Here is a 17162-nt window from a genome sequence, read left to right as displayed (position 1 = left end):
TTATACCTTTGCTAACATGATATGAGAAAAATTATGCCTCAGCTTTACCTGTTAAGTGCATGACAGCTACTTCCAACTTCTTCTCAGGGTCAAGGATTCGATTGTTGTGGAAGTATCTCTCCCCTTTCCTCAGCCACGAGCAGGGATCAACTCCATAATAAAATGGGAACTCAAATCGACCATGGCGATTGCTCCTTTGGAATCTAGCTTGCTCGAATTAGTCACTCTTGTGTACCCTGCTTCCAAAAGCATCTAATTGAAGACCCGACACACTTCCCAAAATTTCCTCTTGATTGGGGATCAATTTCTCCATTAAAAGATCCATCTTCTTGGCCAAATCCTCCAATCTAGCATCATTAGTCTCCATGTAATTCTGGAGTTGCATGTCTAATTTCTTAACTGATTCTTCTGTACTTTTTGACCTTGTTTCTGTAATCGTCATTGGGCCAGGAATTTGCCTGATACCAAGTTGTAATGTACTAATAATTAAGAAGTAGAATCGAGCCCAAACTGTATTTTTATTGAATTCAATCGAGAAATTCTATTACAATGAAATGGAATTGAATTGCAACAATTGAATTAAAATCCATATTGAGCTTGTTGATCAGCTGCAATGGTGGGATGAAACCTGAAAGAGAAATTGAAAATTTAGAAAGAGGAAGAAGAAGAATGGCAAAGTTGAGAAATGAAGAGAGAGAGAGAGAGAGAGAGAGAGAGAGAGAGAGAAGAGAGAGGGTGAGAATTCAGTTAAGAAAAATACCGGCTCGAAATTGATTAGTGGGCTGGCCCTACTAACTATTTAGTTGGGTTGTCCTTTAATCTGAGCCCTCCGATCAACCCAGCTCCCTTGTAATCTGTGCTATTCATTTTATTATATCACCTACAATTACTAATCTCCACCTGTACTTATCCAATGCTCCTCCTCCTGCCATTTGTCCCTTATTACTCATACTCTTCTTTCCTAATTCATAACCCTATTTCCCTTTCCCGTTCTTTCCTAATTCATACCCTATTTCTAATTTCAGCTGCCGATCAACTCCAAACCTTACATAGCACATCTTTATTTACATTAGGTCCATATTTGTCGAGAGCTCTTTTAGCATGGTTAGTATATGTCTAAATATATGTATTAGATGTAGAGAACCTCTAATTTTGGAGAAACTTTAATTTGTGATAAAAGTCAAATCATTTCCTATTGGAATGAAAAACACTTGAATAGAATGGAAACATCACAAACGATTCATAAAGCTGGCTCCAATTAAATTTGGATTGAGCCATAGTTAATTGAGTCATTATTTCAAACTTTAACCTCTTGGTTATTGTTGATGAATGGTATATAATGGGATGGCATGCATTCCTGGTAATTCCAACATTGGTTTTAGCAAGCCCTCATTGAGAAGAAAGTTTTGAACTATCTATACAATCTGAACTGTAGCTAACATACAGAGAACTTTAACAACTCAACAAGAGCATTATAACAATTGGCTTATATATGAACCATTTTCTGCTTCTGGATTAGAATGCCATCACTTTCTAAGGTCCCACCAATCACTGATAATTAGGATCCAACGTCCCTTTTTGATTCACTACACATTGCTATATGCAAATTGGTTCTCTCTAGCTGATTTTTCTTTCTCCCAGTCCCAGCATAGGGGTGAGTGAGTTTCCATGGTTGTATGCTATTTACCACTTTAGACTACTTCGTCAGGGAACTTCGAGGAACATGTTAGCACGGCATCTGCAACAGTGAGAAAGATCTTGTCCTCGCCAATTTGGCTCACGAAATTGGATGCGTGCAGCTTGTCGATCACTTGCCTTCCAGGGTTTGAGAGAACAAGCTGTCCGTGCGCGCACAAACAGACGAAGGGTAAGATATCAAGAGACCTATGGTTTTATTTTAGTTCAGATACTATATTTGGGTATGATTATTAAGCTTTACCTGAACTTCTCTCTTCTGTAGGCTTCTGTGCAACTCTTCAAAGGCATGGATGCCACTGGTGTCAATGTCAGTCACCGCTGCAAAAGAGTAAGTAGAAAAACATGAAATAATTAAGTATTATTTGCAAGAAGTGTGGTAGCATATATATTGCTTGAAGTTTTTTTAAAAGTTAATCGTTCCCCACTTACGTGACATGTCAACAATCAAGAACCTAATTTTAGGAAAGCCAGCGGATTCTAGTTGCTCGTCCTCATCCGTTACCCATCTCAGTATCCTGGAAAACAAGTTCATCCTCATGAATTACAAACTCTTTTATCTATCTATCTATCTGTCTGTCTATCTACTCCGATTGAAGATAGAAGAAATAATGGCTTACCTCTCTCTCGTGTAGTTAGAATTTGAAAAGTAGATAGCAGAATCAACTCTCACAATTAGTACACCGGGAACTTGTGTTGCCTCGGGATATTGTTGAATGTTCCTATATACATTTGTCCTAGGGATCTTGCCAAGAATAGCTGTTCGTGGCCTTGTGACTTGAAGGAGAATCTTAGCAAATGATATTGAGACCTATTTAATAATAAAGACAATGAGATTCAATCATTAAACTATTGCGGATTTCTCTTACGAAATTGTTAAGCCTTCCTCAGAAAAATACTTACTGCAATTAAAAGACCTATCTCAACCGAGGCGAAAACCACACCAAAAAATGCTCCCATGCAAGCAACAAAATCAAATTTGTCGATCTTCCAAATCAAAATTGCGGCTTCATAGTCTATTAATCCAATGACAGCAGAGATAATGATGGCAGCGAGGATTGCATTTGGAGTGTACTCAAAAAGGGGGGTTATGAACAACAATGTCAAGAACACAACAACAGACATGATAATGTTGGAAACTGCAGTTTGGCAACCAGCCATGTAATTTACTGCTGATCGAGAGAAGGAACCTGCAAGAGTGAATTGATCAATTAGTTAAAGAATCCCAAGAGAAATGAATTCAAATCCTTGTATTATTTCTTTTCGTTAATACTAAGACATAAGATAACGATGAATCAGAGTATATATGATGAAACACATTAACAGATCAATCAAACATTGATTCCTTAGGCTGCATTTATTTGAAGCCTAGGTATCGGATGGTTAAATAAGTTTTAATAGAACTTTATTCATCTTTCCTACCTGTTGTCACATAGCATGATGTCATTGAGCCAACAACATTCATCGCTCCAAGTGCCACCATTTCTTTGTTTCCATCTAACTGGTAGTCCTTCATTGAAGCAAATGTTCTTCCAATTGCAACAGCTTCCTATGAACGGGAAGGTAGGAGTACGACAATTGAGTGGAAGAACATAAAAGCTCCTGTTTCGACTTTGATTAACCAATTTTCTTACCGTCAATGCAATCATTCCAGCAACAATACCAATCTTTAGCCCTTTTAGGAGATAATCACCAGTAAAATAGATTTCGCTGACAGAAGGAGGATTGATTCCTTTCTCAATGTCTCTCACCTGGTAAGGTCATTACAGAAATGAATGAAAATGTTCTCATTAAGTTCAAGTTAAATGATACCAGAAACTTATCAGGAAAAAAAGTTAATGATACCAAAGAAGCACCTAAAGTAAGCACTTACAATCTCGACTCCCTTTTTTTCGGCATGGGTTATGTAGACAAAGAAGGTGGAAAGAATGACAGAGATCAGAGGAGCAATTGCAGGTATCCAAAACAGCTTTTTGTTCTTCTTTCCCTGAATTTCAAAATCATTTAGGAATCAACAAAAGCTGTCAAAGCACTTCAACTTAAGTTATAGACAAACGTTAGAAATCTTACAGTGTACTTAGCGAACAAAAGGAAAGTTAAAAAGGTTGCTCCAATGAGAATTGTCGGCAAGTTCCACTGCAAGTGTTTTGAAAAAAGAAGAAGGTGCTATTAGTCGTTTATGCAGATAAAACCACTTAAGAAGGATACCTAGAAGGACAAGATAACTCACTCCATGGTGAGCCGAACGCCATACTGATTTCATCACAGAAATGATATCAGTTTCCTTAGTAAACTTCTTGATGCCCAGAAAACCTTTAAGTTGCTGGAGGGCAATTGTAATGGCCGCACCACCCATGAAACCGACAACAGCAGCATGAGATAAGAAGTCGATTAAAAATCCCAATCTGAAAAGGAACCAAAGTAGTAGTTAAAGCTAGCTGTCCGTTGGCAAGTCAGAAAGGGAAAAGAAAGCAATAAATGCTTGCATCGAATGAGATGAAGAAAATCAAAACTACAAGTGTACAACTACAAGCTCTTAAGCTTGGCAACTCTTGGATACCTTAAGATTCCAATAGTAGCTTGAGTAATGCCAGCAAAAAAAGTAGCTGTAAATGCAAGCCTCCGATATTCATTTGGATTTGTAGTTGGATCAATTTCATTGCTAAGCAGAGACCCTAGCAATAGTGATACAACAGCAACAGGTCCTATCGCTATATCTCTTGAGCTACCCATGAAGGCATAAATCAAAGGTGGAACAAAGCTGGAGTCTGGAAAATTTAAAGAAAAACATGCATGAAAGAGGGTTCATTATACTTTTACTAAATGTATACTAATTCAGCAAATGTACACTTACATAGCCCATATTGAGGAGCTAAGTTTGCGAGTTTTGAATAGCCAATGTCCTGTTAAACCAATTGCAATATGGTCAAACTCATGAAACATAAAAGTCTATACTTGTTCAATTGATTTACACAAGTCCTATGTGCATGCTTTAAATATACCTGAGGAATGCAGAGACTTGCAATAGTCAGACCAGCAATAAGATCACCTCTAAACTTAGAAACATTATAGCTTCTACCCCAATCTAGTATGGGAAACACAGCCTGCCAACCAAGGACAAACTTGCGAGACCTTGACTGATCTTTAAAGGAGCGTAGAGGATCATCTGCAAACAATGTTTCCTTTACAGTAGTCTTAAATTCATCGAATAGGTTCTGTTTCGGTGGGACTCCAACCTTGTGCATATATGGTGCTTGTTGGTGTTGAGGGGATGGCAAACTTTGGTAGTCCATTTCTTTTGTTTCTATTGCCTCAACGCTAGATCGACCCATCTTAGATTAGAATTGGCTAATTCACCTGTAAGGCAGAGGTAATATAATTTCTATTACATCAGTAAGAGAAATACAAAATTCCAACACAAGCCAAATCAACAAAATGCATTTGACACCTCATAAAGTCTGGTGCTCAAATTAACTAGCTTCTACTCAGCACTAAAAAAATACGCTCCAATTCCTCCAAATCTTAGCATTATTCAGTGCTACATTCACTAAAACTTGATAGTAACTAATAAGAGAAAGATGACGACAAAAACAATGATGGCCTTAAAGAAGGATCAATGACAATACATTACATAACATTTCAAATTGTCAGAAAATTCGAGCATCAAGCTTTATTATCTTGAAGAAAGGCTTACTGCTATATGCAACTAAGCATGATCTTGATCATTTTGCTTAGTACATATATACAGGTGTTGGAAACTAAAAGCAACCCTTTTTTTGTATTTTATCTAACAGAAAATGGACGTCCACTACATTGGTTTGTTTACAGTGAGAATTTGGATCTTTTTTTACTGTTAGTATTTCTAGAAATCACAACTAATATGATAGATTCACGACGACAAGATTGACATCATTAACAACAACATATCCAATATAATCCCACAAGATTGATATCCAAAATGTAAAAATAACAACTACAATTTTCAAGCTATATTCTCTTTTCTGTCTAGGTATTTGGAAATACAATAGAGTCAATGTAGGCCGGTCCTTGCATATGGGAGCTTAGTGCAACGGATTGTCGTTTTTTGACTGAGAAGTATTTAGCAACATGGAAAACTTATTTGATGTGGACATTCTAGAAAGGTCCTTTTACACCTTATCAAATTAAACTTAGCTGATTTTTTTCATGAACTAATGTATAAGCAGGGATACACATAAAGAAAGAACAAACAACACAGTTGTGCTGGTAACTTCTGCAATTACATTACTACAAGTTAAGCATGATAAGTTTCTTAGCTTATAATACTCCCTTTTTTCATCTCCTCTCCAGTCTCCATTCCCAACCCCTTTCTTCTCTACTATAAGAGAAGGAATATTAAATTCCAAAACAAGGATAGAATAACTCAAAAATAACTAAAATCCACCCTACCCCACCCCCACCCCTCTCCATAAAAAACTACTAGAAATATAAAAAGAACAGAAAGTGTAAAATTTCTGAAGGAAATTCACGGAACCTCTTTGATAAATCTCAAGACATTTCAATTTTCTCCAACTATTAACAATAAAAATGAGTAAAGGGACAAATCTCAGTACAATGGGTCCATCAATGACACTGACTACTATGTTCTCCTCTTTTTTTAGTTTTCACCCTTAAACTAGAAATGGGGATCAACTAATAAAAATATAATCCTAAAACCAAATTAATTAATAAAATTCAAGATATTCACTAGACATTTTGTTTTCCATTTAGCATATAGCACTCTCCTTTTCATTCCATACGCCTTTCATGTACACCATTGATAGTGATATATAGAAGATAAGGTCCCCCACTTAGGTCATACTCCACATGCAGGGCCATATATACCTATTAAACTAAACTAACCATACAATAAATTGAACTAAAGAAAAGTGTAAAAGGTGGTAATAATTAAAAAAAAACATACTTGAAACGATTAAAGATACTCAAAAAGATATCAAGAAAAGGATATATATATATATATATAGAGAGAGAGAGAGAGAGAGAGTCAGATTAAGTAACTACCGTGCCTTTTTGTTCGCACACTCAATGGTCCTTGTAACTTCTGGACATCAAAAAAGAATTCCCACGTCTAAGTTCAATGTGTTGCAATTTTGCTATCTTCTGTTTGGTTAATTAATTAACAAGAAAATGAGGGATAAAAAATGTAACAAATCAAGAAAGATGCCCAGATGAATGCATGTGTTGGGAAAATGGTTTTTGAGTGTAAACAAGAAGACAATAGGGTAAAAGAATAGAAAAGAAAAGAAATGATTTGTGTGTTTTATACTAGGAGGCCAAGGTAAAAGAGAAGTGGGAAAATAACGACGTAGTTTGTGCAACTACTTTTTTGGAAGTCAGTTCTCAGCGGTAAGTATTAGTTTCCTCGAATGTAGGGCCAATAAAATGTCTGAATCTTGACGTTTTACGGTCTATGTTCATAAAGTTGACCAGAATCTCGTGTATGAAACCTCTAATTGTTGTTTTTTGGGCAAAAATAAAAGAAAAAGTCTAATGTGGACCCAGATTTGGGCCTTTTACAATGTGGATCTTTGAGCTCACTTTTCCGCAGTGAATTAGGTAAATTTACGAAACTTAGTCCAAAATAAATCTCAACTTACCAACCTCTGGCAATTAGTCACAGATTTATCAAAATTAGCTAACAAAAATTGAAAAACCAAATAATAGTGTTCTTTCTCTCAAAGAATCACATGCAAAAATCACCTCCCATATTTTTAAGCGTGATTAACAACATTAGATACAAGACGGAAAGGAAATTTCATGGACGGGATATCAAATAAGGTGATGAAATACAAAAATCTATACAATATTCCAAAAATCTAAACAAAAAAGGAATTTTTTCAATGGGTATAGTTGAAATTCATTGAAAATATATAAATAAGTCAATATACAAAATTTGAGGAAAATGAGAGGTGATTTGGACTGGTTTTGTATCAAAATTCATAATTAAATCGAGATCAAAAAAGTCTTCTGCGACACATGTATCACGCATGTATCTCACACACAGGTATATATGGATATACATGTGATACACAATTGATACAAATATGATACATATGTGATACACAAATGATACATAGTGTGATACACATATCATTTTTTTCATGTTCAGCTTTTACTTCGAATTTTCAATTCAAATCACCTCAAAACTTCACCAAATCATCCCAAAACCGAGATTCAAGTTCCTTAAGTTGTGCGCAATCTATTCTAATCACACCCACTCAAAACAAAGCAAAAATTTGGTATTTTTTTGCTACAAATAGCTAATTGGCTAATTTCGCTAATATTAGTAATATTTTATCAATTGACCAATTTTTGTAATGAGGTACTTATAAATGGGCATAGCTGATAATTTTCCTAAATTTTTTGCCGGTTGTCCTTGTTGTATCAGCTACTAAGTTAATTTTTTTTTTATGTATTAAAATATATTTCTTGTTTATTTTTACTTGTTCACTATACTAAAAATACACTTTTACTTTTACTTGTCCACTATATCAAATTAAGAGAAAGACAATCTTTTTTTCTCTGTTTTACCCTTATCATTAACTACCCATTTCCCAAAACTTTTAAAAATGCCATCATTATTATGGGTAAAAGTGTAAAATACATACTTCATCTATCTATTAATAAAAGGAAAGGCAGAAGCCCCTTTTTTTGACAAGTGGCAGCACGAAAATAAGACATTTGGCCCTTTAGGACGTACCTCCACAAAAATAGGAACTAATATATTATTTGGGAAAAAATCAAATAAAAACGACAGTTAATTTATTTTTAAAGAATTACTACGTTAGAAGCATCCTATTAGACTTCTGTTTGGGGAATCCTACATTATTCAATAATCTACTTTTGTCAACTAAGTCTTTTAGGTTTTTCTTTTTTTAAACAAGTAACCGTATTTACATGTTCTGTTTGGGGAATCCTACATTATTCAATAATCTGCTTTTGTCAACTAAGTCTTTTAGGTTTTTCTTTTTTTAAACAAGTGAACGTGAATATACACGTTTTTTAGATTTTATCTAAACCTACGGTATCTATTTTATCTAAAGCTATGCTATCTAAACCTACGCACGATCGGTAACCATCTTGAACTGCTCAAAACTGACTATACCAACTTATATATCTTCCATTGATACTCTATACATAAACCAAAGGCAAGCGTATATTAGAAATTCAACAAAACAAAAGGATTCCGCAAATTATGGCTACTCACACTAATTTCATCAAGGATATAACAATTTCGAAAATGCAATGGAAGTTGAAAGTTCGGATTGTTCGTCCGTCGAAAGTCCCGGATCGTTACAATTCAGACACTACTTTTTTCATTGAATTGGTTCTACAAGATGAAAAGGTATTAAAAATTAATTTTTTTACTTACTAATTTGTTTTGCGTCTCTATTTTCAAGTTGCAAAATCTGGAATTGCTGTTATGTTCTTCACACATTTTTAAAGCTACTTTCTCGATTGGTTCTACAAGATTACAAGATACTACAACAATTCACTTTTTTGTCTTACAATATATTCATTGCAACAGTATATATATATATATATATGTTGGTTTTCTTTTTGCTTGCACTGTTTTTGTACTTAGCCGTTCCCTCTTTGAATGCTCTTAACTTTTTTGCTATTTTGCTTATTTCTGCCTTCTTTTTAATCTCTACCTGTTTTTATCGAAACAATATTAAAAATACAAAGTTCTTTGATTACCGGAGAAAAAATATCAAAACTGTTGTTCTCCGATATGAAAAGGTATTAAAAATTAATTTTTTTTACATGCTAATTCGTTTTGTTTCTCTATTTTTTAACTTGCAAAATCTGGATTTGTTGTTATATTCTTCATACATTTATTAACGTTATTTTCTCGATTGAATTAGTTCTACAAGATTAGAAGATACTACAAATCACTTTTTTTGTCTTACTAATTTGTTTTGCTTCTCTGTTTTAAGTTACAAATCTGGATTAGCTCTGTTCTTCTTCCATTTTTAATACCGCCTAAATATTCCTCGGATAACGAAGGTATGAACTTTTGTCACTATTTGCATATTTGCCTGACTTTTGCTTAAACAGAGTTTCTTTTTAGTTCAAAAATTTTACCATCAAACTAAAGCATTCAGTAAACGCTAGAGGGACCTGTTAGATAGCCAACTGTCAGAATGTAACATCCGAATGCAATTCTTTCCAACTTATTAACTCGATGAATTTTCACATTGACTTATCTTTAGAAAAATATATTTGAGTTGTTCGTTGTAAGTTCAACTATATGTATGTATTTCATGTGATTTCTTTGAAGGGCGATTGGATACAAGCTTCTATTGGCGAGTCAGTGCTGCATCTTTTCAAAACACAATTTAATGAACTTGGATTATATGTTATGGTGAACTTCATCGTTTGTCAAAATAAGAGAAGTTCAAAATCACAAAACATAACTTAAGGCTCACATTTACTCAACGGACAACAATGGCTGAAACATCTTGTAAGCACGTGATTTTTGCTTCACGGACAAGCACTCCAAAAGAAAACAAAAATAGTGACCAGTGACCTCGCTGTACAAATTTTCCAATTTTTCATGACATGTACTGCTAGTCATTTGTGGTTCATCCCATTTTTTTGCATTTTTTGATCTTATCAGTCAAAACACAAGGTATGTCTGTCATAGTAATCAAACCGTAATTCAGTAGTTAAAAGAAAATTCAAAATATATGTGCATTGTTCGTTCTAGGTTGTGATTTAACTTACTTGAACATTTTAATTTGGTGTGATAATGGTGTTGAAGTGTTACATTGTTGTTTGTTTTAATTTCATTTGTTTTACTATTTATTGTTATTTTTTATTTTTTGTTTTAAAATTAGAAAAAAAACAAAAAGAAAAGAGTTGAAAATCGGTTTGGGCCCAAAAATGAAACGAAATAGGCCTAAAATCGGCACTCAAGTCCAGTCCAAATCCGGCCTGCCCAAGCACCAATTCAAACGACGCCGTTTTAGGCAAGTCGATCTGAGCCGTCTAAGCCTCTTGATCCAACGGTCCACATCCGCACCCGTGACCCGACCTGTTTAGCCAGTCCAACTCAATCCATCACTTAAACCCAAACGACCCCGTTTTAATACCAAACGACCTCGTCTCACCCCTCACCATCAGATCCAAGCCGTTGAGATCATCTGATCCAACGGCTCAGATCTAAACCCTTAGACCATATATAAGCTTTCTATCACACCCCACGCCCCCTAGTCGAACCCCCCTTCACTCATCTCCTTCCTCACCAAGCCCTGAAACCCCCCGAAACCCTAGCAGCCGCCCAAGTTTCCCCTTCATCAGAACCCGGCGGCATGAACGCCGGTGACCACCTCCTGAACACCCTAGGACCCCCTCACTCTCCTGAACATGGATCTATTACCCCTAGCCTCGAATCCCCTTCCTTCATCTCGAATCTTCATTTGAAGATTCGAGTCGAACCCGGACCTATACCAAACCTCACCATCTTCATACCAGACACTCCCCTGACCCCCCTCGTGACCAAACCAGGCTTGGTTTGGTCTGAATCTACCCACAACTTCTAAAAAACCAGATCTGAAAATCCAGACCTTAGAACACATGAACCTGGGGAATCCGGCTAGCCTTAACGGGGGTTTGAGGTCTAATAGACCTTAATCAAGGTGTTCTCATGTGAGAACACCCTGATTAAAGTTTGTTCGGCCTCAAAGGGTCAGAGTTGAGTCAGATTTGGATCAATTTTGTTTGGACATTTCTCGGTAAGTTTTTCTTTTCCTTTTTGTTTTATTCAACTGCTAATTAAGTTGTCAGCATGTTTCGTTGTGTTTGTTTGCTATTTTTGTTATTTTTCATTCGGATTTCTTCTATCTCTGTCAAAGACCTTTTATTTGGTCGATTGTTTTCTGTGTGTGATTTGAACGTATCCTATGATAAACATGTCCGATTAGGATAGACGTCGCATAAATAACTTATATAGGTTCCCAGTGATTGACCAAAGTTGTCTGAAGCCCTTCAGGTCCCTGTATGTATTGGTTTATATGAACGACTGATTGTTACCTGTTATAATTAGTATAGTCGACTTGATAAATGTCGTCGATTAACTTCCTACGACTGAATGTTCAAATATTCTAATTCGTACAACTTCACGTAAGTGAATGAACCTGTTGATTGTTAATTGGATGCTTGACATTAGCTGTGACTACTAGCTTGTAACTGCATTGTAAACAAATTAAAAGAATCAGGCTAGGGCAGTCTTGAATTGAACTTTCAGAAGTTCAAAATGCCCTGATGCTGCAAGGGGTTTAGGGCAGTAATAATCAAGGTTAACAAGGGTAGTCTGGGGTTCATGAAAAACAGGAAAAAGCTTAGTTTAAGTGAGCTGACAAGTAGGGTACTAATTTAGGATTAAACTAATGCAAATGGGGAACAAGACACAAGAGTATGGGGGTTTAAAATGAATACTTAAATGAACCCATAACTCTTGATTAAAGAATAAGGCCAAGCGTGGGGAACAAATGGCTGGCATCAAAAAGATGCTTAGGCGTGGGATTTAATAGGTATGGGCAGTCTGCAAATTGGCAGGATCCAGGCAGCTTGACTGCACTGGTTGTTTGGCTTATAAATAGGCTATTTTCAGAACTTAGAAGGGGCTGGAAATTTTAGTCTTGAGGAGAGGTCTTGTGAGTTGAAGAAAACTGAAAAAAAACAGAAGGAAATTTCCAGAAATACTGTAATTGAACACTGTCCAAAAACTGCACAAAGAAACCAAGTTGGTTATCCTAACTGGGATTGTTATTTGTTCCATTAAGAGAAGTCTGTGTTCTTCTGCTGTGATTGTTACTACACTGAGCTTTCTGTGTACTGTTGGTTTGAGTTTTGACTATCGGAACTGTAGTGGTTATTTGTTGAGCTTTTGGGGTTATTGGGATCACTGGATTGCTGTTACATTCAACATTCTGGGCTGTTGTTTCCTGCTCTGTTTTCTGGGATTGTCTGTCCATTGCTCGATCACTTGTTGAGCTTCTCCATTGTGGCTGTTTTGTTTGTTGCTGTGTTGTGTTGTTTACCTGCTGCTGTGCTTGCTGTGTACCACTCAGCTGATCATCTTTCTTCTTCTTTTGCTCCTCTATACCAGGTACACAAATATACTACCACTGTAACTTGAAAGGTTTGAGCATGAATGTAAAAGAGAAGATCTGCAGATGCTTATATATGCATAGACTATTATGTTAGGCCTCATATAATGTATAATAGTTTACATTCTTGTTTTGGATACTGGAGATAGTCCTCATGCCTAATAAATGTCAATGTATGGTAGTTGAATGTTAGACTGTGTATATAGGTTGGTGATAAAAGTATGCCCAATGCATTAGGTTGTATCTTAGATTTAGCTTACTGGTGTAGTATAATTCTGTAATGTATGCCAAGCATTAAAATCGTACACTACTAGTTAAGTTCTTTCCCTCCTGATAAACTGCTTCATATAACTGGTAAACCATGTTTTAAGATAAAGAACACAGAGCTTGCAATATCAACCTCACGAAGGTCGAACCCAGGTCGAAACAGACCAAGCAGGCCCGCATCGAACAAACAATGGCCCAGGTCTGGTACATCACGCATGGGCTGGATTTGGGCCCTTAATTTTTGCTCGGCTGACTGTGTACGTGGCCGTGCTTCTGATTTTGCACAAGCACTCGGAATTCTATTATAGATAACTTGCAAGCATGTAATTAACTAGGGCTATTTACTGTTTTCAATTAGTAGAGACAAGCGCGACAAGAAACGTAGTTGCTATAGGATATCCCTTTAAAAACAAGGATGAGACGAGCCTCGACGAACAAAATGAACAAAAGTTGCGGGGCCCTCTATTGTATGTATATATCAAAGTATTTAGAATTCGGGACATGCCGTTTAGCGAATTTCACGGCCCTCCCAAAATAATAACACGATAGTTTCTTTAGGTGCGTATTTAATAATCTATTTTCTTAAACTTGGGTGTGCATTTCATGCGACCCAAATCCAAATCCCAAAACGTCAAATAAAATATGTTCCGGATTGTGGGTGCATTTCATGTGACGTAGTCCAAAGACATGTTTTTTTAGCGATGTTCACATTCCTAAAAAATAATGATAATAAAGCGGTAAAAGATAAAATTTGCACATGGTTCATAATTGTATTTAAAATCAGATAAATAAGCCGAGTATAACAGTTGAGCGACCGTGCTAGAACCACGGAACTCGGGAATGCCTAACACCTTCTCCCGGGTTAACAGAATTCCTTGTCCGGATTTCTGGTACGCAGACTGTAATATGGAGTCATTCTTTTCCTCGGTTCGGGATTAAAATTGGTGACTTGGGACACCCTAAAACTCCCAAGTGGCGACTCTGAAATAAATAAACTAATCCCGTTTCGATTGTCCTTTAATTGAAAAAAACTCCCTTGTGCCCGCGCGGGTATGTAAAAGGAGGTGTGACAGCTCTGGCGACTCTGCTGGGGATAAAAACCAGAACTACTGGTTCTGGGATAGAAATTCGAGCTTAGAATAAATTGTTATGTTCAGCTTTATCTGATTTTGTTACATGATCTGTGCTTAATGTGCTAATTGGTTGCCTTTTACTGCTTTGATATTACGTGAACTGTATATAAATTGTGCCGAAACCCATCTTCTCTCTGAGTCTTCTAAATCATGAAGAAGGGCATACTTCGTACGACTTCTTTTCTGTATAGTGTCAAATCCCAATTTAGAACGAGGTTCGGACAAGTTGCTAAGCCGGTGAAGCTTCTGTATTCCCGGTACGCTGCCCCCCCTCGGCTCGAGCTGTCCGCTCGGGTAAGCTAGGTCTAGAACAAACACCCAGGTTCTGAACCTAGAATAACTCAACTTCATGCCGGATCCCTAGTAGGAATGCTTATTTGCATCATGTGCATTTTTGACTTAGGGGACTCAACACAGGGGTTGGGTCCGTCTAGGAATAGCAACCTGAAATAGAAAAGGCCATCCTGATGCATCCTACTCACTGCTTGTGCATTTATTTGCTTCAAACATGCATGATGACCGGTTTTGAATGTTGGGAAATTTTTACAAAAAAAAATAATAAATAAAAACAAATGACAAAATGCAGATAGAAGAGAAAATGGGTATATTTATGAGTTTGTTTTACTAAAAACAAAGGAAAAGAGAAAAGAGAAAAATAGCAAGCTGAGAATGAGGAATGAGTTTTTATTTTATTTTACTCTATTTTCCAAAAAAAAAAAGAAATAAAAAAAAAATAATGATAAATAAATAAACTAGTTAGTTTATTACCCGAACTACGTCGGTTTGATTCTCACCGGATGTGGGATACGTAGGCAACCCTCATCGGGTCCAACTCCCTTTTTCATTTTACCAATAATGATATACCATAAAGCATATATGTACATATATATACACATGTATATAAATACATATATTGTTTGTTTTTGTTTTCAAAGATTTTTTGTTTAGAGTCAAAATAAAGGTTTTTGTTTTCGCCTAAAAGGTCACCTTAATAAATGTGCAGGATGAACACAGAGCAAAATGAACCATTCTCGGCCCTCAGCGAGGTCCCTCTACAACTCCACATGTGGTGGAATGACTTGGAAGCCGATAGCAAAGGGGTAGTAGGAAGAATATTGGGAGGTTTTGTAAATTTGTTGGGTGTTAGGCCGAGAACAGATATTCTTGAAGCTCTAATACCATTTTGGGACCCAACCCGCAATGTATTCCGTTTTGTTGACTTTGAACTTTCACCGACACTTGAGGAAGTCGCCGGATATGCGGGATTGAATGAGAGGTTAAGAGGGCAATATTTGCTTTCGCCAAGGCCAGTGTCTCCGCATGCGTTTCTGGATCTACTAAGCATCAGTCGGAAGATACAACATGACGATTTATCGAGAGGATGTTGTGATCTCCATTTCTTGTATCAGCGGTACGGAGCCCCGCAGGGTTTCGAGGAACCGAACCTTGGGCTAACTCACGGCGGGAACAGAAACAAATGGGAAGCAAGACGTATTTTGGCTTTTATCACAGCGTTCTTGGGAGTCATGGTCTGTCCAAGGAAGGATAAAAAGATAGAGATAGGTCTGGTAGGGATGGCCGACGTGGAAATCAAAAGAACCAATAGTACTGTGGTTCCTTTGATTTTGTCCGAAATCTACCGGGCTCTGACTATATGCCGAGAAGGAGGCAAGTTCTTCCAAGGTTGCAACCTGTTACTTCAGCTATGGATGTAGGAACATCTCCATCACCGAGTAGGATACATGAACCACGGGTTGACCGAGAGGAATTGTATCAGCGGATTCAAGAAGCGCATGACAGGCGCCAGATTTCCTGAAGGTGTCGAAGCATGGTTTACATGGTTAAGGTCAACAACAGCTGACCAAATTGAATGGGCATTCGGTTGGTTGACTGATACTGAGGTGATCTACATGTCGGCTGAAGAATGTCATGTTCTCTTAATGGGGCTTCGCAGCATCCAGCCATATGCCCCTCATCGGGTATTACGACAATTGGGCAGGTTTCAAGTAGTCCCTACTGATGAAGATCTGAGCAAGCATGCCTTGGAATTAAGCCCGGGAGTCATATTCCCCGAGGGGAAGATTAGAAAACTGTGGCATGAATGTAGATTCTTGGAGCCCAAGACCATGGTGCGAGAACTAGCTAAAGGTGAGGTAGACCCAAAGTACGATGCTTGGTTCGAAAGAAGGTTTCAGATTCAGTAAAGACCTGCTAAAAGGGCCCACGTCCAACACTTCACAGATGATTCACAAGAGCAATGGGGATGGTTAAAAAGGGAGGAAGGTTACCGGGTTGAAATCGGGAAGCTAAAGCAACAAGTCGAAAGGCTTGTATTTGAGAACAATGTGCAAGTCGCCTCGGAGCAGGTTGAAAGAAACAAGCTAGCCCAAGAAAACCAAACCTTGAAGGCCCGCCTTCGCCAAGCCAGTAAGAGTAACGTTGACCGACAGAAGCATCGCTCTAACGAAAGATTGATAGCAAGTTTGAGAAATCAGGTCATCAAAAGCCAAGAAGAATTAGAACAATCAAAAGCTTGCATAGCAAGGATGAAGGTCAGATGGGCAAAGTACACAAAGGCCCAGAAGCAGCGTTTGCAACAGGTCATAAGGGATTATGAAATGAGCGTCGGGATATTAAGGGAGACGAACTCCACTCTACATGATCGGATCATCAAACAAGCACGAGACGCCCAGGCCGACAGAAGACAGTGCTACGATGCAATGGCCTGCATGGAAAGACAAATGGAGTTGTTCCAGGATCGACTTGCCGACAATGCTCAGGCACTGGGGTTAAAGAACCGACAAATCAGGCAGTTGTTCAGTGAAAGGGATAACATTCGAGCAAGGATTGACGAAATCGGGCATTACATCTACATGAAATGCCTGGCATGTGAGCGAACACCTCGGAAGAC

The 17162-nt window shown here is 37.3% G+C and overlaps 1 protein-coding gene and 1 long non-coding RNA gene across 5 annotated transcripts; one reads left to right on the top strand and one right to left on the bottom strand.

Annotated features, from left to right (window-relative positions):
- Window positions 1-1239: 1239 nt before the first annotated feature.
- LOC107793521 (sulfate transporter 1.3-like) lies at window positions 1240-7047 on the bottom strand. Of its 4 annotated transcripts, none has more exons than XM_016615891.2 (14): window positions 6741-7047; window positions 4698-5052; window positions 4550-4598; window positions 4256-4463; window positions 3926-4100; window positions 3766-3831; window positions 3569-3682; window positions 3330-3446; window positions 3118-3244; window positions 2599-2885; window positions 2316-2506; window positions 2128-2213; window positions 1940-2016; window positions 1240-1838 (listed from the first exon to the last, which is right to left on the bottom strand). In XM_016615891.2, exons 2-14 carry the CDS (start codon window positions 5025-5027, stop codon window positions 1692-1694), a joined length of 1974 nt encoding a protein of 657 aa, XP_016471377.1. In that variant the 5' UTR covers window positions 5028-5052; window positions 6741-7047; the 3' UTR covers window positions 1240-1691. The 4 variants fall into 4 exon arrangements, with proteins under 4 accessions (XP_016471377.1, XP_016471374.1, XP_016471378.1 ...); XM_016615888.2 differs by having other exon boundaries at window positions 6736-7046; XM_016615892.2 differs by lacking the exon at window positions 6741-7047 and adding an exon at window positions 5322-6116.
- LOC142170685 (uncharacterized) lies at window positions 1750-13158 on the top strand. Its single transcript, XR_012700038.1, has 3 exons — window positions 1750-1867; window positions 1961-2026; window positions 12851-13158. It is a non-coding gene; the product is annotated as an uncharacterized LOC142170685 (long non-coding RNA).
- Window positions 13159-17162: the final 4004 nt, after the last annotated feature.

This window comes from Nicotiana tabacum, chromosome 16 (genome assembly GCF_000715075.1).
Source record: "Nicotiana tabacum cultivar K326 chromosome 16, ASM71507v2, whole genome shotgun sequence".
In the NCBI taxonomy this organism is placed as follows: domain Eukaryota; kingdom Viridiplantae; phylum Streptophyta; class Magnoliopsida; order Solanales; family Solanaceae; genus Nicotiana; species Nicotiana tabacum.
Note: the sequence above shows the minus strand (reverse complement) of the source record. Positions and strands in the feature narration are given on the sequence as shown.